At 35.9% G+C, this 26,670-nt stretch overlaps 3 protein-coding genes across 3 annotated transcripts in view; 1 reads left to right on the forward strand and 2 right to left on the reverse strand.

Moving 5' to 3' along the window:
* LOC103469834 (serine/threonine-protein kinase N2) overlaps positions 1-5,827 on the forward strand; it is a 20,942-nt gene extending 15,115 nt beyond the window's left edge. The window contains exons 19-20 of the mRNA XM_008417787.3: positions 459-539; positions 1,247-5,827. Of these exons, the coding sequence (XP_008416009.1) occupies positions 459-539; positions 1,247-1,450 (285 nt within the window). The 3' untranslated portion in view covers positions 1,451-5,827. The remainder of the gene's footprint in view (positions 1-458; positions 540-1,246) is intronic.
* zdhhc12a (zDHHC palmitoyltransferase 12a) lies at positions 5,756-12,910 on the reverse strand. The gene is made up of 5 exons (XM_017306749.2): positions 12,621-12,910; positions 11,548-11,681; positions 11,298-11,387; positions 10,625-10,791; positions 5,756-7,617 (listed from the first exon to the last, which is right to left on the reverse strand). Exons 1-5 carry the CDS (start codon positions 12,715-12,717, stop codon positions 7,284-7,286), a joined length of 822 nt encoding a protein of 273 aa, XP_017162238.1. The 5' UTR covers positions 12,718-12,910; the 3' UTR covers positions 5,756-7,283.
* A 2,246-nt stretch (positions 12,911-15,156) lies between these two features.
* On the reverse strand, positions 15,157-23,244 carry slc25a25a (solute carrier family 25 member 25a). The gene is made up of 10 exons (XM_008417782.3): positions 22,987-23,244; positions 21,365-21,491; positions 21,189-21,276; positions 21,001-21,112; positions 19,042-19,200; positions 17,566-17,718; positions 17,365-17,472; positions 17,110-17,277; positions 16,880-17,030; positions 15,157-16,056 (listed from the first exon to the last, which is right to left on the reverse strand). Exons 1-10 carry the CDS (start codon positions 23,146-23,148, stop codon positions 15,869-15,871), a joined length of 1,416 nt encoding a protein of 471 aa, XP_008416004.1. The 5' UTR covers positions 23,149-23,244; the 3' UTR covers positions 15,157-15,868.
* Between the last annotated feature and the right edge of the window lie 3,426 nt (positions 23,245-26,670).

The following is a 26,670-nucleotide window of genomic DNA, read 5'->3' on the forward strand; positions in this document are numbered from 1 at the left end:
CTCTAAAACAGACACAGTTGTTTGCACAGTTGCTTCTGATAATAATTGCTACTGATAATAATTTGTTTCTCATGTGTTAAAAGATTGTTATTTATAAAACTGATACCAAACATAACTCAACCTCCCGCATGTTAACGCTGTTTCTCAGAAGATCTGTGATCTCAATGGGATTTTCCTGGTCAGATGAAGGTTAATAACAACATCAATAATAAGAAATTGTGACTTATCCTCGTATTACATCTTTCATTGTCTGGTAAAAACTATTTATTTAATCTATTCTTGAATTGAAGTTGTGGAGAGGGGGCTGCAGTTGGCTCTAAAACCCCAACAAAATCTACCTGTCTTCCACCAGGAGGCGCTCTTTGTTGCTGTAATTGGAATAAAAGACAATAAAAACCTACTGGGGTCTCAAACTGAATTAAGAGAGTTTCTAGATTGTGAAACTTTTCTGTTTTTAGCTGCTGAAGAAGAACCCGCTGAAACGACTCGGAGCCGGAGAGAGAGACGCAAACGAGGTCAAAGGAGAGAAATTCTTCGAGGTAAATCGCATCAGTTTCTTTTTCTCCCAACAGAAATTCAGCCATGACAATTTCAAACTATTAAATATTCGCATTATGAAAGAAACGCATCGATTTAAAGCCAACCTATGCTGCCGAGGCACTTTAACCTACGACCTTTGGGATGAAAGCTTGTTATAATCCTCACACTTTTTCAAAATGATCGACCTAATACAAACATGTTTATTTATAAATATGCTGAGAATTGAAAGTGATATGTTTTCATCTTCCTACTTGGTCCAGCTCTCCCTCTCATTTTTATGCCTTTTCTCACGTGTAAGAGAGTCGAAGGCTAAAAATTGGAGTTAACTAGCTAAGTGTAGTAAAACCAGCTAGCTTTGCTACACTTAGCGCCGTTGTTTGTGCACTTTCAGAAAAATGACCTTTTTCTTATTTGTTATAATGGCAGAGTTGGGTAGTAACTAGTTACATTTACTTGATTTTTTTTTAAGAAGTTTTCCTTAAAGAGTATTTTTACCGAGCTGAGCTTAAATGATTGGTCATTTCATCAGTTACTCAGTACTTGAATAGACTTTTTACCAAATACTTTTTTACTCTTACTTGAGTAATTTTTACTTTTACTTGAGGACAAAGTAGTTCTACTCTTACTTGAGTAATTTTTTGGGTTCTCTGCCCGCCTCTGTTTCTGGGGAAGTCTGACCCAGTTTGACTTTGTGCAACTCTGCTAGACCATCGACTGGGAAGCCCTGATGGCCAGGAAGTTAACGCCGCCGTTCGTGCCGTCGATCAAAGAGCCCACAGACGTCAGCAACTTTGACAGCGACTTCACTCAGCTCCAGCCGGTCCTGTCTCCGCCCTCCAAGCCCTTCAGCCTCTCGGCGGAGCAACAGGAGGCTTTTGCAGACTTTGACTTCTGTGCTTTGCATGGTTGAGCGAAGGACAGGAGACGCCACGGGGAAATTATTAGCGCCAATTGGTCGGCGTTACTGCCGGTAGCAGGTAGCAAACCAGTACCAAATATGCATGTTGCCAAGTATAATCATCCAGTGTTGACTTCAGTAGTAGAGTTTGCAAGAACACTGATGTTATTTGTTCTAGCGCTGCATTAGCTGGTCGATACGGAGGGCTATTAGGGTCTGTAGAAAAAATTAATTCAGAATTATGAGGAAAAAAGTCAGAATTCTGAGATTAAATTCAGAATTCTGTGATTAAAAGTTTAAACTCTGAGAAAAAAAGTCAGATTTACACGATTCAATTAATTTATATGATTCAATTCTGAGATTTAGAATTTTGACCTGAGATTAAAATCTGAAATTTGAGATTAAAAGTATAAATTCTGATATTAAAAGTAAAAGTTCTGAGATTAAAGCCAGAATCTTGAGATTAATATCAGAATTTTGAGATTAAAAATCAGAATTCTGAGTTTAAGGTGAATATTTTGAGATTAAAGTCAAAATTCTGATATTAAAGTCAAAATCTTTTATTTAAAATCATAATTCTGAGATTTAAGTGAACATTCTGGAAAAAAAAAAGTAAGACTTTTATTTTTCTTCCAGTGGCCCTAATGTTCTTCCGTAGGTCAATATTTCAGTGAAATGGTGTACAGCTAATCCTCACCATCAGCCCTTTACAAAGCCTCACTTTAGACTCTGGTAACCTCGGTTTACTCTTGATTGTTACACCTTTTAGACCTCAAGATAAATTAGGCATAGCGCAGCTGAAAGTGGTATTGATCTGTTTTGACAAGCAGGACTTTCATCTTTTAAATCAGCTTAAATCTCACCGGATCTCATTTAAAGAAAGTCTCCTGCCCCAGTGTTGACAGCATCTTTGAATGAATCAGTCATTTACAGACAGGACAAAGCTATCGATGCGAAAGCGCTCGGTGGGCGCGCAGTCAACAGCTAGCTGTCAATGAGGTGATCGATTAATAATTTTTAGTCAAGCAAAGTACGTGCTGGTCGACATTATTATCACCTGTGTGGAGGTTTAAACTTTGATCCGACTTTATAATCACAAAGTAAGCTAGCACGTTGATCACTTTATGCCGTTAGCTTAGCATTGTTTCTGTAAAACATATCCTCTCTAATTGAATACATTGGATCCCTGAAGAAAATATGACATTATATAATAGTTTGTAACATTTTTTTAGTTTATTTTTCTAGATTAGTCTAACAAGAACAAAAATACGTCCTAAATAACTGGAGATGCAACTCGTTTTTACTAAAGATGTGCTGAAAATGTTCACTCACTCACTATTCTTGCTACATAAAGAAGAAAGTTGCAGATAAGATGCATAATTATGCTGGAATATCCCCAAATAATGCTCCACCAGTGGAAAGTACTGAATTATAATCCTAAATCTGAGCTGGTTATTCAGATGTTTTGACTTAAAATTGGCCCACGTTAGCATCTTTATGATGCTAACAAAAAATGTAAAAACTATCAGACCTGCTGGTACTTTTACCGATATCGTGTTGTGGAAATTCAATGCTACTTTAAAACTCCTAAAACCTGCATTTGTTATAATGCCTACATTTAAAATCAATATTGTTTCTTTGTTATTAAGTCATTGTGGAAAGTCCAATGAGTGCTAGCTTGACTATGAGAAGCTGTTAGCTTAGCTTTGATTCGCTGAGGCTGTAAAACACAGAATCTTCATATTTACTCCTAAATAACCCCAACCAAAACATAAAATAAGTTAAAATTTGTAAAATATATATACTTATATTCAAACTTAGTTGTAAATTATTGCTAATTTTAGTGATCCAAGGGGTAAATAATCAGTTGTTCTTTTTTTTTGCTCAAATCAATTGTGAAATTTGTTTAAAACTATTGAATATTTAACATAACTTTAGGCTTAGAGATACACTTTGTGACTCACAAGGTTGACCTATCGTCAGTGTTACAAAGTTTCAACAAAATTACAATATATTCATTTATATACCTAATGTAAATAAATGAGTCACATTTATTTATACCATACCAGCCAGTTACAGCCTTTTAAGACAGATTTAGCTTGCTTTGTGGCCTTTGCTTATTATCTTTAGTTATTTACAGTAATTAACCTTTATGGGGACCTTCTGCAGCCGTTTCTATGCATCACTGTGAAAGGCTTTGCTCACTGCCTTGACAAACAAACAAGCTAACCCAATGTGTGATTTCAGATGTTTATCAAATATATTTCACATATTAACTGTAGCAAAGACAAGTCGTAACATATCAGTCCCTTCCAGACCGTCTGGTTTATGTTTTTGCTACAACGCCATGGTTAGCTTGTGCACTAGAGATCCTGTAATAGCTAGCGCTATAAAAGAAGCCATAGATAATGTATTATAGCCATAGCTCTAGCTAAATGTCTGCATATTTATTTTTGCAAGTAAATTGCTGTCCTACTCAGTTTGGACTGGTAAGAAAAAAAGAAACAATGAAGGGTGTAAAAGGGGAAGAATGCTGATATTTTTCTTTAAATGCAACGTATTTAAAAAAAAAAAAAAGTTTAAACTTTACATTTAACTCTTTTGTTTTTATATCAGTTTATGAGACATTGAGGAAATCATTTCTGTTCGTTCAAAATACAAAAGGTTTAAAGCACCAAAGCGCTTTAACCTGCAACTGACTTTTACATTTTGATTTGCTACGTTCACAAAATCTATGGAAGCCTATTCCTGCCATAAAAAGTCTTGGTAGAGACGAACTTTAGAGATGGCTTTACAACAACAACAAAAAAACACATTTTCTTGATAATTCACCTGGATTGTGACTTTTATTGTTGTGGTTATGAATTTAAAACTCGAAATTGTGACATTGAAACTCTGCTAAGTAATAATTAAAAGTAGGATTATTACTGCTCATGATTATAACTTTAAAGCTTGAAATTATGATTTTGTTGTCATGATTATGACAAAAGTGAAATTATGACAATGAATCTGAAAATTTAATATTGTTTGGATTATAACATTAAAACTCAAAATTCTGACAGTAAAATTTTAAATCATTTCCCATTTGGATTACGATATTAAAACTCAAAATTACTTACTTTCATGATTATGACTTTAAAACTATGACTTTTATTATTGTGATTATAACTTTAAAGCTTATAATTACAACTTTCTGTTGGGCTTTCATATTTTCTTATAGGCAGAAATGGGCTTCCATAGAATGCAGCATAATTTTAACTAAAATTTGAAATTCTTCCACTTCATTAACAGCTCAAATTGACAACATTTAAACCCAGATTATTGCCAAAATGTACGTTCATTGACAAGAAATGGACAAAAAAGTCAAAAGTTTCCCATAAGAAATAACAAAATTACTTTATCAAAAGTCTAGAACAGTTAACTCCATCATCAAATATCCAGCAGTCTGTTTTGATTTTGGCATTTTATCCATATAGTCTTGAATTGTAGTCCTGCTGGATTGTAATTCATCTAACAATTGTTGATAAATTCTTAACTGCCAACACAAATAAAATCATTTTCCTTTTCCTTTCCATTTCAAACATGTGGAATCTACACCAGTCGTGGCTTCTCCTCTCTTTCCTGACACAAAAAAAAAACAGAAATTTAGCTTTAAAAAATGAACAACACAAACACTGGAAAACCTAAAATGTCCAACAATTGTTCACAGTTGTGACGTTTAAGGAGCAACAGAAAGCCGACTGGACTGAGGAGGAACAAAGCCGTTAAATCTAGAACTCAAAATTATCAGGAAGACCGAAGGATTGTTTATCGTAAAATTACGACTATTTTCGTACAACTTTATTCCCGTAATACGACTTTATTCTCATATTATTGACTTTCTCATGCGAGTTTATTCCCTTAATCTTATTTTTTTTATTTGTTTTTTAGTATGGCCCTAATATTTTCAACTTGTTCTCATGCTACTAAATAAAATTTGCACAAAACCATGTCAGTTTGTATTAACTGTGAAAATTATCCCTGAAAATGAAAAATCGTATGAAAGTTTTCAGAATATTGTCCTTTTCATTCGTCAGCGATTCTCTTTAAGGAATCATCTGCTTTGAACCAAAACCTCCACATTTTTTATCCCTCTGAAAGTCGATGTTTTTGGCTGTTTGGTTCAGCTGACGTAGGAATCTGTAGCGAAACATTTAGGAAACTGTTGTAGCACTTTAAGCTGCCGCTGCTGAGTATTACATGTTATATATGTTTGTCAGAAATGTATTTAAATGTCAGTGAAGCATCCTGAGTAGGAATGTACAGATGTACTCGATCTCAACATGCATATAAAATGTGTTTTAATGTAATTAATAAATACAAAACAAATCAGTACAGTAAAAAGAAAAACATGTTTTCCTCTTTGTTTTCATGTTAAACAGCTAAAAATAAATTACTAACACAGGCAGTTGGAGCTTAAAAGGCATTTAGTGCTGTGATGTTGAGCAGACCTGAGTAAAATAAGGAGCTCTTTTCAGACCAATAATCTGCTTTTTCCACATGTTAAAAAACAACCAACTTCAGCTGTGTTTATAAAATACACGTTTTGACGTCAAACCACCCGTACGGAGACACACTGGTGACGACGTTTTCTGAAGTCAACTGTAAATATGGGAAAAGGTCTCGACAATAAACTCGGTTTGGATTAGATGGAAACAAAAACGAGACGTTTTGTTTTTGTTTTCAACGATTAAATGCGATAAATGTAAAGCTTTAAAGTTGCTTTTTTAAAAACAATAATACTGCACAGAAATACTTGAGTTATTGGGCCTTTTAAGAAGTCTGCACTGTAAAAACACAAAATATTACCAAGTATTTTTGGTTTAATTTCTAGTGCAAATATGTTAGTACACTTGAAATAAGACAAAAATAACTTTTAGGAGCTTCTTATAAGTCAGTAATATTGATGAAGAAGTACTAGGTGAAATAATCTACGAGTGGAATAAGACATTTTGTGCCATATTACTATAAGTAATATGGTAAAAATGTCTTATTTCACCTATAATGAGGTTTGCAACAATAAAATTGTACTGGACGATAAATTGACCCAGAAATTATTGCAACACAATCATACTGATGTTTTGAGGTAATTTTTAGGTAATACATAGAAAATTGCATAATAATGCAAGCTCACCGTCTCAAAGATTAATAAACTTTCATTTTTTTAAAGTACACTTAACACTGAATCTGGAAGATATTTTAAATATTAAGCAATATTAGCCGCATATTAAATTAAAAGGAGCTCAATAATTTGCATTCTGGGGCTTAATTTTAGTTTTCATTTTGTTTACAGACTTCATGATCCATTTAATTAATGGTTTTAGTCATTTATTTGTATTTTTTTCTGAATATTTAAAATATTTTTCCAGTTCTTGTGTAAAATGTTCTTGACAAAATTAAAGTTTTTTTATCTTTAAAAGGACAAACTTGCATTATTATTTTTATTATTATTAAGTTACTTAAAAATGGTCTCAGTATGCAATTTTACCATTATCACCAATATTAGTGGATTATTGACTTACACATAAGCTCCTATATCTTGCTGAAAAGTTACTTTTAAGTTTGTTTTGTCTTATTTTAACATATTTGCAGTAAAAACAAAATACTTGGTAATACTTTTAACTCCCTAAAGTGATTTTAATCAACAGTTTCTACAACTTTTTAAGCTTTATTTGTCATTTTTGCTGCCTCTTTACTCATTTTCAGAACCCTTTGAATAATAAACAGAAAATTTGGCTCCTTGGAAGTGAAATTTATAACAAAAATAACAAAAATTCTCCAGAAAAAAGTCAGTACTTCCTTCGTTTTAAAATTCGTTGAGTTCAGGCAGGTCTTCTGTGGCGTTTTTCTGGTAGACCTGCTCCCACATCACCGTCCTGCAGATGCAGAAGAAATCCCAGAGGTTGCAGAAAACGCCGCGGTCGAACGGGTTCTCCTCGCCGCCGCAGTTCTTCAGGTAGGCGATCCGGTGGCGAGACATGAACTCCCAGGTGGTGCAGTTGATGGAGACGAGGTAGAGGTGGCAGCCCAGCAGCAGCAGCACGACGCCGGAGAAAACCCCGACCACGGCGAGCGCCGCCAGCAGGAAGCCGTTCGCCCGGAACCACAGATCCCACGTCACGCCGGGAGAAACCCCAGAGCTGGAGCAGAAAAACAACAAAAAAACAAGTTAGGCTCATGGAAAATAGACAAAAAAGAGCAAGTTTCTGCCAAAAAAAAACAAAAACTGTATGATTAATATCAGAAACTTTCTAGAAAAAAACAAGAAATTTCTGAGTTTGAAAAATTGTAAATTTGTGAGAAAAAATCTGAAACTTTCCGGAAAAAATAAAGAAATTTGTGGGTTTGAAAAATTTAAAATTTGCAAGAGGAGAATCAGAAATTTAGAGTTTAATCTCAGAAATTTTATAGAAAAAATAAAGGTATTTTTGAGTGTGAAAAGTCAAACATTTGTTGAGAGAAAAAAATCAAAAAGATTTCAGAAAAAACATGAAAATTTCTAAAACTAAAACTCAAATTTTAGTTTTAACCTCAGAAATAAAAAAACTAAGAAATTTGAGTCATTTAGAATTTTTTTTGTTTTGTTTTTTTCAGAGAAAAATATCTGAAATTTTCCAGAAAAAAAATTTCTTGTGTCAGTCGAAATTTTTAGGGGAAAAAAACAACAAAAAACTCAGAAATTTTAGTTTCAATCTCAAAAATTTCCCATAAAAAAAAAACAAGTAAATTTGAGAGTTTGAAAAGTCAAAAATTTGAGAGAAAAAAATCTAAAAATTTTCAGAAAAAACATGAAAATTTCTGGGTTTGAAATGTCTGAAATTTACTAGTAAAGAACTCAAATTTTAGTTTTAATCTCAGAAATAAAAAAAAACAAGGACATTTGAGTCATTTAGAAATTTTCTTGTTTTGTTTTTTTCAGAGAAAAATATCTGAAATTTTCCAGAAAAAAACTATGAAATTTCTCGTGTCAGTCAAAAATTTTAAGAAAAAAAAAAACAAAAAACTCAGAAATTTTAGTTTTAATCTCAGAAATTTCCCATAAAAAAAAAAAAGTAAATTTGTGAATTTGAAAAGTCAAAAATTTTCGAGTGAGTTTTTCAGAAATTGGCATTTTTCATTTTATGGTCGATGTAAACGCAGCTTGTGAAGATTTGAATAAGCAGAGATGTTTGAATATAATCTGCTTTAAATGATCCGTATCTGAGAGTCTGGAGATTCAGCCTCCCTCAAGACGTCTCAGATAAAGAGACCCAAAGGTTGTTTACTGTGTCTTATGTAAGGCACTCAGGTATCAGTCAGGGCTGATTAATCACATCTCCTCTGTCTTCTTCTGCTCCAGGTTCAGATTCCCAGTGATTTTAATCTAACAGACGATCCCAAAAACTGCTTTTTCACTTTTCAACCATTTTCAAGGCAAGTTTTCAAACTTTTCCAGCACCACTTAGGAAATAAAAAAAGACATTTTCAGCTCATTATTTTATATCATTCATTACTGGTATTAGCCTGATCTTGTGTTAGTATTCTAAGGTAAACTAAAATCTAACAGTTTTATATTTTTAAATGTCTTTCTTACTCTACACCTGAAAAAATATTTCTCATTAAATTTTGCTGTCAATTGGGAAATATAAATAATTTTGTTAAATCTAATTAAGCTAAAACAGAATAAATTATGTTTGATTTAACTTCAGACAGAGGAAAAAATGTGTATGCATCTTTGTTTTTAAAGAAATTAAGGACTTTTAAAACCTTTAAAACATTGAATTGAAACTCAAACCCTTGGAGATTTCATAAAACATGATAAGGTCTTTTTTTTTTACAGCCTTTATGTGACTCTTGACCTTCTGGTGATTCTCTCGACGGTTTTATCCTCGACTGTTTAGTCATTTGTAATTGTTTCGTCTTAAACATCCGAGCATATTTAGTTTTTTTCAACTTAAAAGTGCTTTTTTTGTTTGTTTTTTATAATTATAACAAAAAAACAGCAGCAGATTGAGCTTAATAGAATTAAAATGAGATAAGAATTGTGATCTGAATGAGGCTTTAAGGCTCTTCTGGTCGTTTAGCTGGAAACTTTTGGTCTTTGACACGCAGATCCCATGATTGTTGTTCTTGAACAACACTTTGCAGCTTTCTCTTACACAACCTGCTTTCTCTAAAGGTCAGCATGAGTTACCTAACTCAGCAAGACGCAGAGAGATAAAACCGCTCAGCTTCCCTCACTCATCCTCCTGTGTTTCCTTCAACATGCTATGACGTCACAAAACACGTTAATTACATTTTTTAACAAAATCATTCGTAGATAAGTGGATCTTAATCTGCTCAGTTATGCATATTTTGAGCTGCTTTCAGAATGAGATGTTTTAGGGTCTCTGTCACTTTAAATCCAAGTAACCTGCTGCTGGCCACCTTTACACTCACACATTAAAATGTCTGACAGCGTTTTAGAGCCACTATACATTTTTAAAAAACAGTACATTTCTGCAAAGAAAATCTCGGTTAATCTCAGATATTTTCTATAAAAAATTGGCAGATTATTGAGCTTGGAAATATTTCTGATTTTCAAATTCAGAAAATTTCCAAGTTTGAAAAGTTTCTTAGTTTGAAAAGTCAAACATTCTCGAGTTGTGAAAGTCAGAAAATTTCTGACACGAGTCTCCAAATTTCTGAGTTTTTGACTAGTAAATTTTCAACAAAGTGATATTTTCTTGGGGATCTTTCTTAAAAATTTCTGAGATTTTTCCCCACATTTCTGAGTTTTCTTCTACAAAATATAAAATTTTTAAAACTAAAATTCCCACGTTTTTTCAAGAAAACTTCTCAGATTAATCTCAATATTTTTCTCTGGCAAATTTTTATATAAAAAGTGAAAACTGAGACATTTCCTGTTTTTTGTTTTTAGAAAATGTCTGGGGTTTATTTCTTGCAAATTTTGGACTTTTCAAACTGAAACTCCCTTGTTTTTTCTGGATGATTTCTGAGCTTAATCTCAAATTTTAATTGAGTTTTATGGTGGATATGTTCGTTTTTCCCCCCTTATTTTTATTTTTAAGCACTTGGGCTGATTTTAGAAGCAGTTGAGACCCAAATGGAAGAACATAAATGTTCAAAATGTGAATTTTGCATGATGCTAGAGCGTGTAGAACGTACAGAGCGATGTGAAGGGCCCACAGCAGCACCAGCAGCTGGACCAGCAGGTAGACCACGAACCAGCGGTGGTTCCTCTCCCCGACGCAGTTCTCGATCCAGGGGCAGTGATGGTCGAAGCGCCGCACGCAGTGTTTGCACGTCTTACAGTGCTTCGCTCTCATTGGCTGCTGCTCAGGACACACACAGCAAGACGCCATTTTGTTAATCATGCAGTCACTCCTTTAGGACGACAAAAACAAACTTTAAATTCTTCACATTCTGTCACATTACAACCAAAATGATGTATGTTGTTTGAAATGTTTCACAAATACAAAATCTACTACTGATTATTTTATTAATCAATTATTCTGATGATTAAACAATCGGACAAAACAATTGCCACATTATTCATATTTATTTAACCTCATAGGCATTTTTGAAGGATTTTAGGAATACATTAAAAGATGCAAATAAACAATTCGGTTTCTTTTTTAAATAAGAAAATAAAATATTTTACTACCTATAACGCACCAACATAGCATTCCTTTACTGAATTTGAACAAGGTGAAACAAAAAAAATCCAGAGATAAACTTTGAATAAACCAACAGATTAAACCAGCAGGATGTGAAGTCAGCTGGGCGGAAAGTTTTAGTGGCGGATCAGAAGTTTCTGCAGCCGGCGGGGGTCGGTTACCTGCAACAGGCAGAATCCGCAGCGCCGCAGCCGAGGGGTCGACGGCTGAGGGATCATCAACTCCATTTCTTCATCTGACCCTTGACCTCCCTGCATACGAAACAGACAGATGTGGGCCAACATCTGACACCCAGGCCCACGGCGACCTTTCAGCTAATAAACTGTGCCTCAAATAGTAAACACTATTTATATCCTTGCTGCCTGCTTTTTTTTTTGTAAGGAAACACATTTTTATTAAATTGATTCTTACCTTAAACGTGTCGGCGAGGACAAACCCAGGATCCATTAAAGAGACGGTGAAGTACAAAAGCACGGACAGCAGGACGAGCAGGAAGAACAGCGCGGGCAGCAGCAGCTCTCCTCGCTCCTCATATCGCCGCAAATCTGCACACATTTATTTCTTTCATGAGACGGAGTCATCTCAATATTTCTGAGTCTTGCCTTGGCTTTTTTTTTATTTTTTATTTTTACTTTCAGCACTTAGAAATTTCGTTGTTTTTTTCTAGAAAATTTCTGAGTTTTTTCTACAAAAATTTTAACATTTCAGGATCAGAAATTTCCAAAGTTTTTCTAGAAAATTTCTGACTTTTATGTTGGAAATTTACTTTGTTTTTTATTCCCAACTGCATTGATTCTAATGCCAATGTATAAGAATGACACACATTTAATTTGAACATTTAAATCATCTTACATTGAAAACATGAGTTACAACACATAATATATGTCTTTTAATAAGCATGCTTTTTAAATTATCTTTAATTTTACAGTAAGTGATACTCCAAAAGAAGACTTTGGTGCACCCAAATCTACTTTTTATTAAGTTATTAAACTTGACCAGAAATAAAAAATATGACTCAAGAAAGTGACTAAAATTTTGTTCCTAATGAGAATTTTATTTTCTCCATTATTTTCAATTGATCCCAAATAAAAAATAAAAATAAAACTGAATGTCTTTCAGATTTTCAATGATTTACAAATTCATTTTCTATAAAATATGACAACTTTATTTGTTTATTAAATAGGATCGCATAACAGTCATTAAATTGTCATACATCAGTTGTTGTCAGTCAGAGGCCTTTTCAGATTCGTTGCAAGACTGACTGCTGCAGGAGAACCTTCCTGCCCACATCATCGTTATCCACAATTTTATTTTCTTTTAATTGAATTGCTTTGTTTGTTGTTTAACAGCAAAAATATGAATTATTCATTTAACAGAACCTAAGATGGAAAACTCAAAACGCCTCTAATTAATCGGACTTAAATAATCTTTATTATGACAGAGACATTGCTGTACAGGTAAACTGATGGTTTAAATAAACTCACCTGTGTTGTGCAGGAACAGGATGAGGGTTACGACCCAGGTAAGCACGGTGTGACCGACCCGCACCAGAAAACCCGACCGGAACAGACTCTGGACCATCCTAACAGCAACACGACCTCCGGTAAGGTCCTGACTAAAAAACAAAAGAAATCCACAAAATGTCTTTATCTGCCCCACGAAATAAACGTAAAACCCATTTTGGAACTAGATTCACCAATTAGCCCTCACTGGAAACCCTTAAAATGAAATACTTCCGTGTTTTGGTATGGTAGCCTCCGCAGGACAAATTGTGCGAACTCAACAACAGTTGAGATGTTCTCGTCATCCAAATTAAAATCAAATTCAAAATACTTCAATTGAATATTGTTGTAACTTATATTATCCAAGGTTTTTCAAAGAACTGTTGAAGTTCCTAATAGCAGTAGCCAGGAAGGACATCCTGCATCAGTCTGTATCACAGTGACTTTGAAGAAGCCTCTGACTGAAGAAACTTCTAAAGCAGTCTCATGAAGAGGACTCTCAGGATTGTCCATAATTTTACTGATTTTGTGAAGAATCAGTCTTTGCAGCCATCTTTACCAGTTCTTTATGTTTTTAAGTCCGTGGTTCTGATGCCGCTGGCCCAACAGATGATGGCAGAGGAGATTATGCTCGACAACATACTGGCATTCAGATCCTGGGTTTGCAATAATTCATAGTTCCCACAAGTCTGAACCAGAAGGGATCTGCGCCACTGAACCGCCATCTTGGTAGGCAAGCACAGTGCAAAGCATAGATGAACCATGGCTTTGAAACCAACAAAAACTCAAAAATTAGAATCGTTAGAATCGAGTAATAGTTGTAACATACTTGTATTGTTTATAAGTTGGATAGAAATGAGCTTGAGCTTGTTTATTAACAATTAGCTACAGACACCTACCAATATGGCTGTCAGCTACAAAACTGTGACGTAACATGAGAACTTTGCATTGATCCAAAGAGCGATAGCAATGTAATATCTGATTGGCTAAAGAAGAATTAAGATTTTGGAGTGGCCTAGTTAAAGTAAAGACTTGAACCAAATCAAGATGCAGTGGGATGACATAAAACAGTCTGATAGGTATTATAACCTTCCAATGTGGTTGAATGAAAACAATTCAGTAAACAAGAGCGGGTCACAGTTCCTTGGTTAAAACTTCTTGATGATTGAAACGTCTACCAAGCAGAAATAAAAACAAAAGTTATTTTAAAAAATAACTGAACCTTTTTAGATGTGTTGGTAGTGTTTTCATAATGAATCATCTCTGATCTGCTCACAGCTCATCCAACAATCAAGATGAAAGAATCAATTTAAAGGTCACAGCATTTTCAGTCGTCGGTCTACTCAAAGCACGGTGAGTCACTTCCTGACAGACTTCGGTGTGACTTTAATCTCTTTATTTCCTGAGACGCCCGGATGCTTCTGGGAAACAGTCAGGCAAAAGTACAAGCAGTCCAGTCCTCAGAAAATTACTGTTTAACTTAAGCAGAAACATTTTATGCCTGAGTGAGAAATTTACATAAATCTGATGAGACTGGAGTGAAATTGTGTTGAATATATAACCCAGTATTTTTTAAAGTGGGCAACACAATCCACAACAGCTCTTTATTTAAATAAGAGTTGCAGCATTTTATTTCCATTTGGGATATTTTTTAATTGGTTTAATGTTTTAAACCAACATTTTTAGTACGTAATATTTAAATGTGCTGACATCCAAATTGCACAGATGGTTACATTTTAGAAACTTTATGAATTATTACAAAAAATAAGTATTTTTAGAAGTAGTTTTACTACATCTTTTGTCCCATCACTTAATTTGTTACATTTCGTAGAAATCAGTTTTCATGTTGACCTTAAAGCGTTCTTTTTTTTTTGGCAATTAAAAAAAATATAAAAGCCAAATTTTGTTGATCATGATAGATTTGTTAAAGCAGTAGAAAGAGGAAAACTGCAAAGAAGGTCATTCTTCTTTGCAAGAATTACCTTCTTTGGTAATTCTTGCAAAGAATTACCAAATGATAACTATATAGTCTATATAGTGATGACTATATTTAATTTTTCTGAAAAAATTACTTTTAGGATTATTTTTACTTGAGTCTTTTTGATTAATAAAAATAAAACTCTTGCAACCACTCAAATTAGTTTTGGTAATTTGTATTACATCATGATTGATTTGTACATTTTTGTGCTTTTTAGTTTTAAACTTAAAATTGTAGGATTTCAGATGCAAGTTTATGTTCTTAAAAGATCTTAAAAAAAAACAAAACTTTTTAAATGTCTAATTTATGACTCATGGTAAGTTTCCATTTATTGAAATCTGGTAAAGCCAGGATCCAGTAGATTTATATGCAACACTCGTTTACCCTGGAGGTAAAAATTAATTAAAACCAGATTTTTCCCACCGCTTTCCCATCCTGAAACAGTATTTTCCAACTTCTCAGTTTCTGTCATTTAGACAAAAAAAACCCAGCATGATCTACATGTTTACATGCAAATAAATAAAACAAAATGGCAGAGACTTAATGTAATTATGCTTTTATTTGGATCAAAATGGTCCATTAAAATAATACTAAAACATCTTTATTCTGAAATTACTCTCATTCTGCATTGATAAGTCATTTATAGGCCCTTCTAACATTGATTAAAGTGCAAAATGCTTCATATTTTCCCCACAGAGCTTTTGAACAGGTGCTCATAATACATTTCCCTTAAACCTGAGGTGAACATTAGAGACAACATTCCTCCGAAAGGCACAGAACATGTGCCGACTTCCAGCTTTTAAATACAAAAATAAAACGTCACATGACTACAGTTAGTGTTTAGCGGATGTTAAGGCGATCATCCCACACCGTAAATTATAATAGCACTATTGGCTTATTCCCTTCATCTAGAGAATAAATAAATACAGGAGGGGTGGAAATAAATAGCCACTCAACTAAAAAGGACGAGGTTTGTGCAAAGATGTTCCCTCTTTAGGATGAAGAGGCAGAACTGATAACGGCTACAGAGCATTTTAATGCTACAGTCAGTAGCTTACAGAGCTACACAAAGACCTGGACGGACTCACGCCCAAACATTTGGTCCTCGATTTCGACACTTAAAAACATAAATAGCAGCGGTCGTAATCCTGACATCCTGAGCTCACAGAGTCCATAATCTCCTCCTCTTCCTCAGCCTGACGTCAGCTGACATTCACAGAATGAGACTCCCAACGCCGGGCGGGTCGGCGGCTCAGCGTGACGTCACCCCCAGCTGAGTCTTGAGGTGTTCGTACACGACGTAGCTGATGCTGACGGCCGGGATGACCTTCAGGAAGTTTGGGGCCAGGCCTCTGTAGAGGCCGGCGGGGCCTTCGTTCTGCAGGATCTGCCTGAAGACGCCAGTCATGGACGCCTGCTGGTGGTTACCCTCCGTCACAGCTGCAGAAATTAAGATAAAATAGTTAGGAGTTTTCCTCAGTCAACTGAAGCACGTGTCCGACTTCACTCAGGTTTTATGTGGCTCGAGACTTCAATGACAAAATACGTCAGTATTTTTATTATCTTGCGTTCATAGAAGTTCACTCAAAATTCAGATTTTTTTTTTTTTGCGCTGATGCCCAATTTCCCACAAAAATTGTGAAAAGCTTTGGGTTCAAGTCAGTGCCAACTCCCACCTGCAGGTGACAGTATTTTACTTTTACTACACTGCTGCCTCAGACCTGATGTCAAAACATCATACATTTGCAATTATTGCCTAATCTGCTGCAAATATGACTAATTATCACTGCAAAATCTGTGAGAGATTAAACTGAGAACATTGCTTCTCGTTAATTGTAGTTCACAACAAAAAAGGAGGCATAAAATCTTTAATACATCTAATCTCTTAGATAAAATGTGCTTCACATCGACTGATAAGAGTCTTAGTCTGATGGCAGGAGCATAAATGAAGTCTAGAGCAACAACTGTTATTTTAGTAATCCTTTTTATATGTTAGAAATACAAGATCTTAAATGCAAAATGTTTATATTTTTTGTGCAGTTTTGGGTTAATTTCTGCTTTGATTGTGCCGTTTTAACATTTTTTTTATTTAGTTATGCAATTTAATGATTAATTTACACATTTATTTAATTATTTTTAGTCATTACAATTGCTTGTTTTGTTTTTTGCCCTTTGAGAATTAAGGACATAAGGAGCATTATAAATAAATTCTAGGATTATTTCAGTAGTTTATCAATGGTCCTAAATGGGAGCCAGGTCTCACCTTGTGCCTGCATACGGGTTCGGACCAGCGCCAGGGGGTAGCTGGCGAGCTGACCGCAGGTGCTGGACACCGTGCCGCAGGCCAGCAGAACCAGAATGCCCGGGTCGGTGCTGTTGGTGCCGTACTGCTGCAGATAGCTGTTCTTCAGCGTCTGAAACCACAAAACCCAGAAACTAAGACTTTGTGGCTCATCAGAACCAAAGTTTAAAGCTAGAAGAGTCCGTTCTCACCTCGTACACGGCCAGGTCGATGCCAGCGTACGGGATGATGCCCAGCATGTTCGGAATGTAGCCCTTATAAAACGCCCCGAGGCCTCCTTTCCTGAATATCTGCTTGGCGCAGTCCGAGATTCCGGCGTACTGGCCGGTTGTCCTCAGAGCGAGACGGGTTTTCAGAACCTGAAAACAAAGAGGGCATGTTACTAAACGCAGACCTCTAAAGCCGACGGTTTTCCAGATAGGAGATCTAAATAGAAGGATAATCACCTCCATGGGGTAGATGGTGCTCTGGGCAATTACTCCGGCTAAAGAACCTGCCACAAATCTCTCCAGGATGCTCAGAGTCTCCTTGTCGCTGCCGATTAGACGCTTAATCTGCAGAAACCCATTCAGAAAAAAAGCACATCAATGGAGGACGAACGGCGGAGATCAGAGCTTAAATTTCTCAATTAGAGTCGCTTCTGTTACCTGCTCATAGGCCATGAACTTCAGGGCTGATTCAGGAGCGATTTTGATGACATTCACCCCGTTCCCCCGCCACAGCGACCTGGTGCCGCCCTCCTTGATCATCTGCATGAGCCCGCTCATGATGCACATGTTGTTGGTTCGAGATCCGTAAACCTGAGAGGGAAAGAACACCCAGAAGGTAAATAAAACGAGTTTAAAAACTTTATTTTAAATGGAGGTTAAGTCAGAGTTTCAGCAAATCAAATTTAAGATCATTATGAATTTATTTTAAGACCTCTATTGATCAATGTTGTCATTTAAATTTTTTTCCACCCCAATTATTAAATTTGATAGAGACAGACACATGGACAAACTAAATAAAACTGTAGTTTCCCTCCACAGTAACGAATAATTTTATCTCAATAGCAAAGCTTGGTGCTTGACCACCATGTTTAAAAATCCAGTAAAACTCTGACATCAGAGTTTTGTGTTGCAACAAATACTGCTCCTAGAACGGCGGTAGCATTAGCACCGTAAACCGTTTGTTTATTTTTTGGGGGAGGGGATTTTCGGCACGTCAGCGATCATAAATGACATTAGTAGCATTATACGGGTTGACAACAGCATAAGTGAGCCAAATCCGAAAACGAACGTCGTCCAGTAAATTTGCAATTAGCCATAATAAACGCAAAAACGCAATCGAGCTAGCTAGCAGCTAGTTAGCGGTAGCCTCAACCGCCGCGTCACGTAACGAAGATGGTCTGCGCGCGCAGCTCGATCCGTCCCCTGACGGAAAGTCGCAGGTTTTTTTTCTTCGCGGCAGATTATTTAGTTCAGCCGCCATGAAACGTAATGTTGAGTTCCAGCTGTGGTCGGAAATGGAAAGTACAGGCTTCCCAGTCGAAAAATAAACTGGAAGACGATGTTTATGAGCGTTGTCATGTTGAATGCGGTTACCTCAGCGTAAACCGCGTTGTAGTTCCAACTTCCGAATTCATTAGACCATTTTTTAAAGGCATTTCAGAAATTTTAATGCCTCACCTTCAGATTCATCAATTTAAGACTTAAAGATGTGGACACTCTGGATTTTTGGGGTGAACTGGAACATTGACATCTGAAGGCGCATAAATCTCCAGCCAACTGGGTCAGGTTGGTTCAACTACAACTGATACGTTTCTAATCAATGAAAAGGTCAAAGTCAACTTTCATTCTAACGTAAACTGGAGCTGCTGGCACATCATGACTTGGCACAGGGCACCCCTAATCTCACTGATGACAAGAAGATTTCAAAGCCAAGGGTGTGACGCTTGTTCCTGAGACCCGATTGGCTGGCGGTACATCGAGAATCGGTCCATGAACTCTGTTTGTCCAGCTCTTAACCAACTGTTAAAATTTAACTCGTTTATGGTGCAACCCAATGTTAAGCAACAGAGAAGTCGTCACTGCTCTGTTTTTGACACTCTGATTTTTTTTTTTTTAGTTTGACGGTCCTCTTACCTGCATCATGACTTTGAGACGGTCCAGCGGGGCGGTGCAGGTTCTGGAAACGGCTCCAGCTCCTCCACCTGCGACCAGATGCCTCCACCACATCCCAGTCTGCTTCTCCTCCATGGTGAACTCATCAGGCACCATCAGGTTCTCACCCACATCAAATATCTGTCAACAGAGCAATTCCACTTTTAGAAAAATATCACCCAAAACCAAAACTGTTATACTTGAATTTAAATTGTTCAATTTGTAAAATGACATTTTTAAAAAAAATTTTATTTATGACGTTTCTGGATTTATAATCTGCTGATTTGGAACAATTTTAAATTTGAGGATTATAGCAGAGTTTTGATATTTTTATGTCAGTTTTGATTGTGGACTAACATTGTTCTATTTTCAGCTGGTGTGGTTCACTTTCACACCACACTGTAAACAATTTGAGAAACCTGGGCTGGTGTGGATGCACACTTAAATAACCTAATTTATGCTTCAAACTATCCGAGTTTTGTTAAAGTCAAAGCTTGCATCCAAGTTGGTAGATGCTTTTCTAGTCCACACCAAAGCCAATTTATTGCACATTTGTTGGTGCAAGCTAAAAGACAAAGACGACCAAACTGCAAAACTCAGCAACATTCCTTCAAACGTCTTCACTTTGACCCCTGGGGCTTTTCTCATTAGTGACAAAGCTCTTCTGTGAAGGGAAAATATGAGTCACCAGGCAGGTTGTCTTTTCATAGTTAGGGTCAAGCCAAGTCACCGTCACGGATCACACGAGTCGGGATTTAAAATAATTATTGGGGATTATTATCAAGGGCTTAGACGCAGATTTTTAATTCGGTCTCCTCGAACAGAGGAGGCGGCGCTGCTGCTTTAAGGTGATCAGATCCAGGAACCGACGGCTTCCGGTTTTTAATCAACTCCGATTCCTTTTACTGAGAATCTTAACTGTAAGCAGAGTATGTGGACAGTAATCAGAGGGAAAAAAGGACAAAGACGAGGCGAGAATTTGATTAATTTTGTAAACAAACTGACTGGATTTACTGTCCAGGTCAAACCCTCCAGCAGCTGAGGTTTCGTCAGTAATTCACAATGTTCTTGGCGCGCAGTGAGGGGCGACCGACTCTATTCTCGTCTCTGTCATGAGTCCAGGCTGCACATCGGGATCCAAAATAACCTGCAGGTCTGCACCGGCTCTGACTGACTGCTGCCCTCGTTTACATAACAGCTCAGCAAGTTGGAAAATCTTTCCAACATAATCCCCACCGGAATGAGCCTCATTTCTCTTCACAGGCCTAATAGAGCTTAATGGATGACGCACGACCTGTGCAGACTGATCTCCGAGGAAACAGAAAACCAACGAGGGGCAACACCCTGATTGCTTTGATTAGCGCGATAGCAGCCATATTGATAGGTCTTATCAGGGAAAATAGGTTATCTCAATATTTATGTAATACAGGAAGAGATTGTCTGAATTTAATTTGTAAAGCTAACATTTGACCTCCTTTCCAGGTTTGGGTAGGAACCAGTTACATTTACCCGAGTAGCTTTTTACATTATAGTTATAATTCCTAATTGAACTTTCTAAACCATTTGAAGGTTTCATGTTCGATCAGGCCAGTCAAGCTGCACTTGTGTTAAAGTTTTATATTGAAAGAAACCAATTTAGGGAAAAAATTTTTTCCCCAAATTGGTCAGACGATTGTGTCAATTGTCTGAAATATTTTCATTTTGATCTTTAAAATACCAGCATTTCCACTAAACTTTATATTTTGTAATTTACAAACATCAAGTGACTAATAATTTGATCAGTTTGCCTTTTCACCAAATGTTTTTTTACTTTTCAGTAATTTCTTGGCAGCAACTTTTTACTTTCACCCAAGTAAAAACATGCAATACGTTTAATTTCCCTTTGGGGTTAGTAAAATATTCTTGAATCGAGTTGGGTTAAAGTCAGAATGAGGAACTGACCGTGGAGTGTTTCCAGTAAAGGATGATCTCAGGAATGTTGTCAGTCTTCTCCACCATCGGGTATTTACTCCAGTCTTTGCTGCCAATCGTTATCATTCCATTCTTATCCATACTGAAAAAAAGAAGAGAAATTAGTATGATAAGCAAACCAAGCATCAACAGGAGGGTAAGTGTTCTTTTTGTATTACCTCTTCAAGACCGTTTCTGCATGCTGGAGGGAAATATGGACACCAAGGTCACGAAGCGACTGCATCAACTCTTTGGCGTCGATGCGGCCTAGAAAGACAGAAACAGATCAGAATCCGCTTAGTCAGAGCGAAACAAAAGGCCAATGCCACAAGCATGAGAAAAAGCGGCTGCATACCGGCATTCTTCCTGTCGAGATTCTTCACCACCAGTTTCAGGTCTTTCTCGTAGTCCTGCAGGTAGTGAACAAACTCCTCAAAGTCCAACTGCCCATCTGCATCTTTTTCTTCACTTTTTTGAGTTTTCTGCAATGAAATTAGTGATTATTTGCCTATTTTCCCCAAAAACTAAATGCAGACATTAATTTCTCTGAAGGGAACACCATCTTGCAGAATCAGTCAGTCACCTAGTAGTAAAACTAATTAAACCCCTTATAAATAAAGAGCTGCCAGTTCGAAATGTACAGCATGTGCGACCACCAATAAGTCACGACACCGGAGATTTATAGGAGTGCCCCCTTCACCATGAAGGTATCACTCCAAACCAACCACCAACATCTATCTTTAACATCCCAATCAGGCTGACCCGCCAACTGTTTTAATCCCGTCTGGCTTCAGACCTGCTGAGCTATAACAAGGACAGAGAAACTGGCTGTACTCCAGGCTGGATAGGACAGACAGATACTTGACCTGCAGACCAGAGTGCAGGCATATGACTGTAACGATATCCTGCAGAGACATTTCAGCCAAGCCATGCAGCTCACGCAAAAAAAGCACAAGGGCATAAATCTGACTTGGAATTGATTTTAGGAATTTAAACAATAGGAGTTTTGGTCTGCAGGATGTTAAGGTTTATTACGGTCTTTATATTCTTCCGATAAGGACTTAAATCAGGACCATAAAAACTGTTTTCAGCTGAACAAACCTCACTCTGAAATTGTTTAATTTTATAACTAAATATCTGGGATAATGAGGCATTTTCAGTCTAATAAAGTTATCTTCAATTTTACAAGTGTTGCTGTGCACCAAAAACAGATGTTTATACTGAAGTACTGTAAAATAGTCAGCAGCTGATGGTGACTTAACAAGACCCTAAAACGCTTAGAAGCCAATTTTAAACATTAAAATAAATAATTTCTGAACAAATAAAGTCTGAAAAAAGAAATTACATTGCATCAATGCCACCTGTTGCAGTTGCAGGACATATTGCTTCTTTCCCCCCCCTTTTTAAAAAAATATCCATTTTGCATTGGCAATAATCATAGTATCATAAATGTTGCCTAAATTTTGCCGTTATATAATGAGCTGTTTGCACAAACTAGTAATATTTGCGGTGACAAACTATATGGACGAGCAGAGCTGCGTTGGAGTAAATTCCAGTGTTTCCCGACACCATTTTGGGTTGAAAAAAGGCGGAATTGGCCCGATCTGATTAACCTTGCGTGCTGACCGCATGAATTCCCTTTAAAGGAGGAATTTCCCGGAGAACTGAAACGACTCGTTCAGAAATGATGCATCTAAAGAGAAACAATATTGATATACAGTTTTAATACGGAAGTACAAACTGATTTAGTTTCATTATGACTACTGAATAGGCTTAAAAGAAGTCTAAACTTAGTGATTTTTTTTGAAACCGGTCTTTTCTACTGTGCGGCCTACACTTCCGCCCGCCGAAAAACTGCTGTCTAACAATGAAGTAGAATATTTCTAAATAAATATATATAAAGTTTAGATGATTTAAAATTTGTTTCCATATAGTATTGGTTGATGATAAGGAGAATAGTGAATTAATCTGTCCTACCTTTCTCCACTTTTGGTAGGTAGAGAACTCCTGGGAGGGCAGGAACACGCTGAGTTTGTTGAACAGCGACTTCAGCTCCGACGGTAGTCCGTTAGATTCAAAATACTCTACTTCCACTGGGTCCGAGTTGGACACGGGGACATAAAGGCACAGACCCAGCATGATTAGTGTCGATAAATTGAAAATAAACTAGAATAAATAAATAAATAGTTCTCTGTGGTGTTCTCCTACGCGGGCTGACACTGAATGCCGGTGACACGCAACCGGCTTCTAAAGAATGTCACGAGGCTCCGCCTCTTCCAGGAATAGGTTCACGTCATTGGCTCATCATACACCCCGGGAATACGTCACGTTACTACTAACCAATCATTGAAGCCCTCCATTGATGGAAGGGGGGCAGAGTCATATGACGGAGGAATGAACACGAGCGCTCTCTTGAGTTAACTATGCGGAATCTATCGACCAATCCTGTCAGCGTTTGTCTAGCACGTGAAAAATTGACCAATCAATTATTTATATGAAGTTTAAAAGTGATAGACGAGGCTGTTTCCCGCGAAGTGTTTTATCAAGAAACTCTTCTTACACATAAAATCAATATGGATATAAATATGGACGACGGATCGTGCCAAAATTCGCAATAAATAAATATATAAATAAATAAATGGCTTGATGAAGTTATTAAAGTGCCAAATATTGTATACAAAAAATAAGAACTATCTCCTATTTATTAAATTATACAATTTAATGTTAATACTATTGTTAAATCAGTTGTAATTTAATATTAACAGCATTATTTAATTTTCCATTTCGTTTATAATCTTTTCTTTCCATATTTTTTCATTATTTATGTATTACTTCTAAAATTAAACAATGCAAAATAAAATATGTTATATATCTATAACTATATAGATAGATAGATAGATAGATAGATAGATAGATAGATAGATAGATAGATAGATAGATAGATAGATAGATAGATAGATAGATAGATAGATAGATAGATAGATAGATAGTTAGTTATAGGTTTATATACCCAACTTATGTTAATTAAATAACAGGACAAGCTTTTATATAAATAAACTTCTCCAACGGGTACAAACAAACAAACAAACAAACCAAATAACAACAACAAAACAAAATTACAAGTGATTCATTTTTTGCTCTCTACTTTTTTTACTCTTCAGATTAACAAAATAAAATATGATCTATCATAATTCCTAATGCAGGATAAAAATTATTTTCTTAGGTTTTGTGAAATTATTTCACAAAACATAAAAATAACACATAAGACAAACAAAAACTACAATAAAATCAGTATTACAAAACCACAGTACAAAACCTGACAAAGTTCACAAACAGATCTTTTTCTATTTCTGCTTTTTAATATTGTCATATGCATTAGGATAAGAACTGAACTATGCCTTCTACAGTTCTGGTTGTACCTAATAACCTTACTGAGGGGCCAAACAGAGAAAGAACTATGCAAGCTCTATAACAATTAATGTTTTTACTCATAGAGTCAGGCGCTGAGTCTCCTGACCTTGGTTTGCATTCTTCTCTGATTCCTGCTTCAGGGAATAAACAATAAATCAAAAACCTCTGTGACATCACAGCAAACCCAGTAGCCTCTGAGAAATGTTGGTTCTGTTGTATTCTGTGAGGTGTTGTTGTATTTGTTGCTGTTTGTGTTTTGCCCTGATACCAGCATGCGCAGCCTGTGAAGGCTGTTGGACATAAACTTGCGTCATGAAAAACGAGCACCAAAAGCAAAAAATTTAAAGGTGTCAAGAAGTCAGCTGAACATGTATCAGGGTGTGGTTAAAACATCTTAAAGATGCCTCTTGATGACCACCTTCCCTTATTTTCTTCTTTTTTTTTCCTTCAAAAAGGTGAAAGGTGACTTTCTGAGTAAAATTCCTACCCACTAGTATTTACACCTTCCCATCAAGGCACACTTCAGTCCATTTCTGAGAATTACCTTGAGGTTTATCACCATTATTCAAACATTGCAAAACTCCACCCACATTTCTTCAAATTCTCCCCAAAACAGCCAGACTTTCTTGTAATCTTTTAAATATACAATCCATTTATGGATGAATAAATGCTGCACATCAGTCACAAGATGAAATCTGTTGGGTTTCCTTTGATAGAAACTTTTAAAAATACTATGAATAATTAATTGAGTTTACGCTGCTGTTTATTAACTTGGATCAACTGGAATTGAAATTATTGCTTTGGTTTTGTATTTTTACAGATAACATTTGTTGTGAATTGGCGCTAGATAAATAAAACCGAACTAAACTCATTACATTATTTTTTTACTAAGAAATGTTCTCTGGTAATAAAATAGCAGTTTGGTAAATAATTTCTAATTGAAACTTCCACAAAATAAAATGGTTTTTATTTTGAAGAAAAATATTGATAACTTTTTATTTGTTTGTATTTCAATTGATGAAATCATAAGAGACTCTTAAAATAAAACTGTTCAACTGGTATAGACATTGTGATGGGTAAATTAGCTTTGACAGGTTTGAACTTTATTTCTTATTCGCTTTCAATAGGAAAAACGTGATTAGTTGCCAGAGGCCTCTTGTGATGTCATCAAAGGCATGTAGATTGGTAAGCTTGTTCCGTGGAGGCTTTATTTTATATTTTTTTAAATAATAATTCACAGCAAAGTAAAGCAATAAAAAAGCTGAAACTGACATGTTGTTATATAGGTGAAACAATATTTAAGGAGATTTTAGTACATTTTACAAAAAAGTATTGTTGGTAGCTTTAAAAAGGTATTGCAAAAAAGTTTTCAGATTTACTTTTAAACCGGATTTTTAATTATTTATTTTGTTAAGCCTCTCTCATGTGTGAATCATTCAGTGAAACAAATCATAAACCCAAGAGATAAAAAAGGGTTGGGTCCAAATGTTACAGGTGTTCTGGCAATGCTAAAAATTCCCGCCCATCCCCCAATTCACCTTCACCTTTCCCGCCTTTTTTAACAATCCGTAACAATTTAAAATTCAAAGATTCAGGTGCCATAAGTTTATGAAGTTTACATCTACAATTTGCAAGAGGTTTGGGTATGTTGCATGTTTTAACCTGTGGTTGCAAATGTAGAAGATTATAAAGTTTGTTTAAAAAAACAAACATTCAATTTTTCCTTTATCTGAGTTTAATGATTTATTGTAACGATTTTTCTTCCAAGCAAAATCAAAAGATTTTGTTTCTTTTGAAATGAACTTAATCCTAAAACTTCAAAAGTTTTTCAGGAGTCTGTTTGAAAAGAAACTCTTTAAGAAATGTCGGCTGAGTCATGACTTTTGAATGCTACTGAACAAGTAAATATGGCGCCACCTTATTTGCTATTGTGGGGAACAAATTGTCTGCTGCGCTGTGTTCAGAAGCCACATCATGGAGTACAGAGGCATTTTCTGAAAGGGATTTAACTTAACCTAAGGACTTTATGATTACCCAGACAGTTTGAACCAGGCACAACGTTTGATAGACATGGGCAGTTGCCCAGGGCACCATTTAAAAGAGGGAGGCACACAACCACCAACTGGATCAGTTGCACTTTACCCAAATTTAACCATTTACCATTGGCCTTGAATATATAGTTCTCATGTTGCCTTGAATATATAGTTCTCCTACCACCTTGGTAGGTATTCGTACCAGTTGCTATGGAGT

Source organism: Poecilia reticulata, chromosome 9, assembly GCF_904066995.2.
Source record: "Poecilia reticulata chromosome 9, P_reticulata-male-v2, whole genome shotgun sequence".
NCBI classification, from domain to species: Eukaryota; Metazoa; Chordata; class Actinopteri; order Cyprinodontiformes; family Poeciliidae; genus Poecilia; species Poecilia reticulata.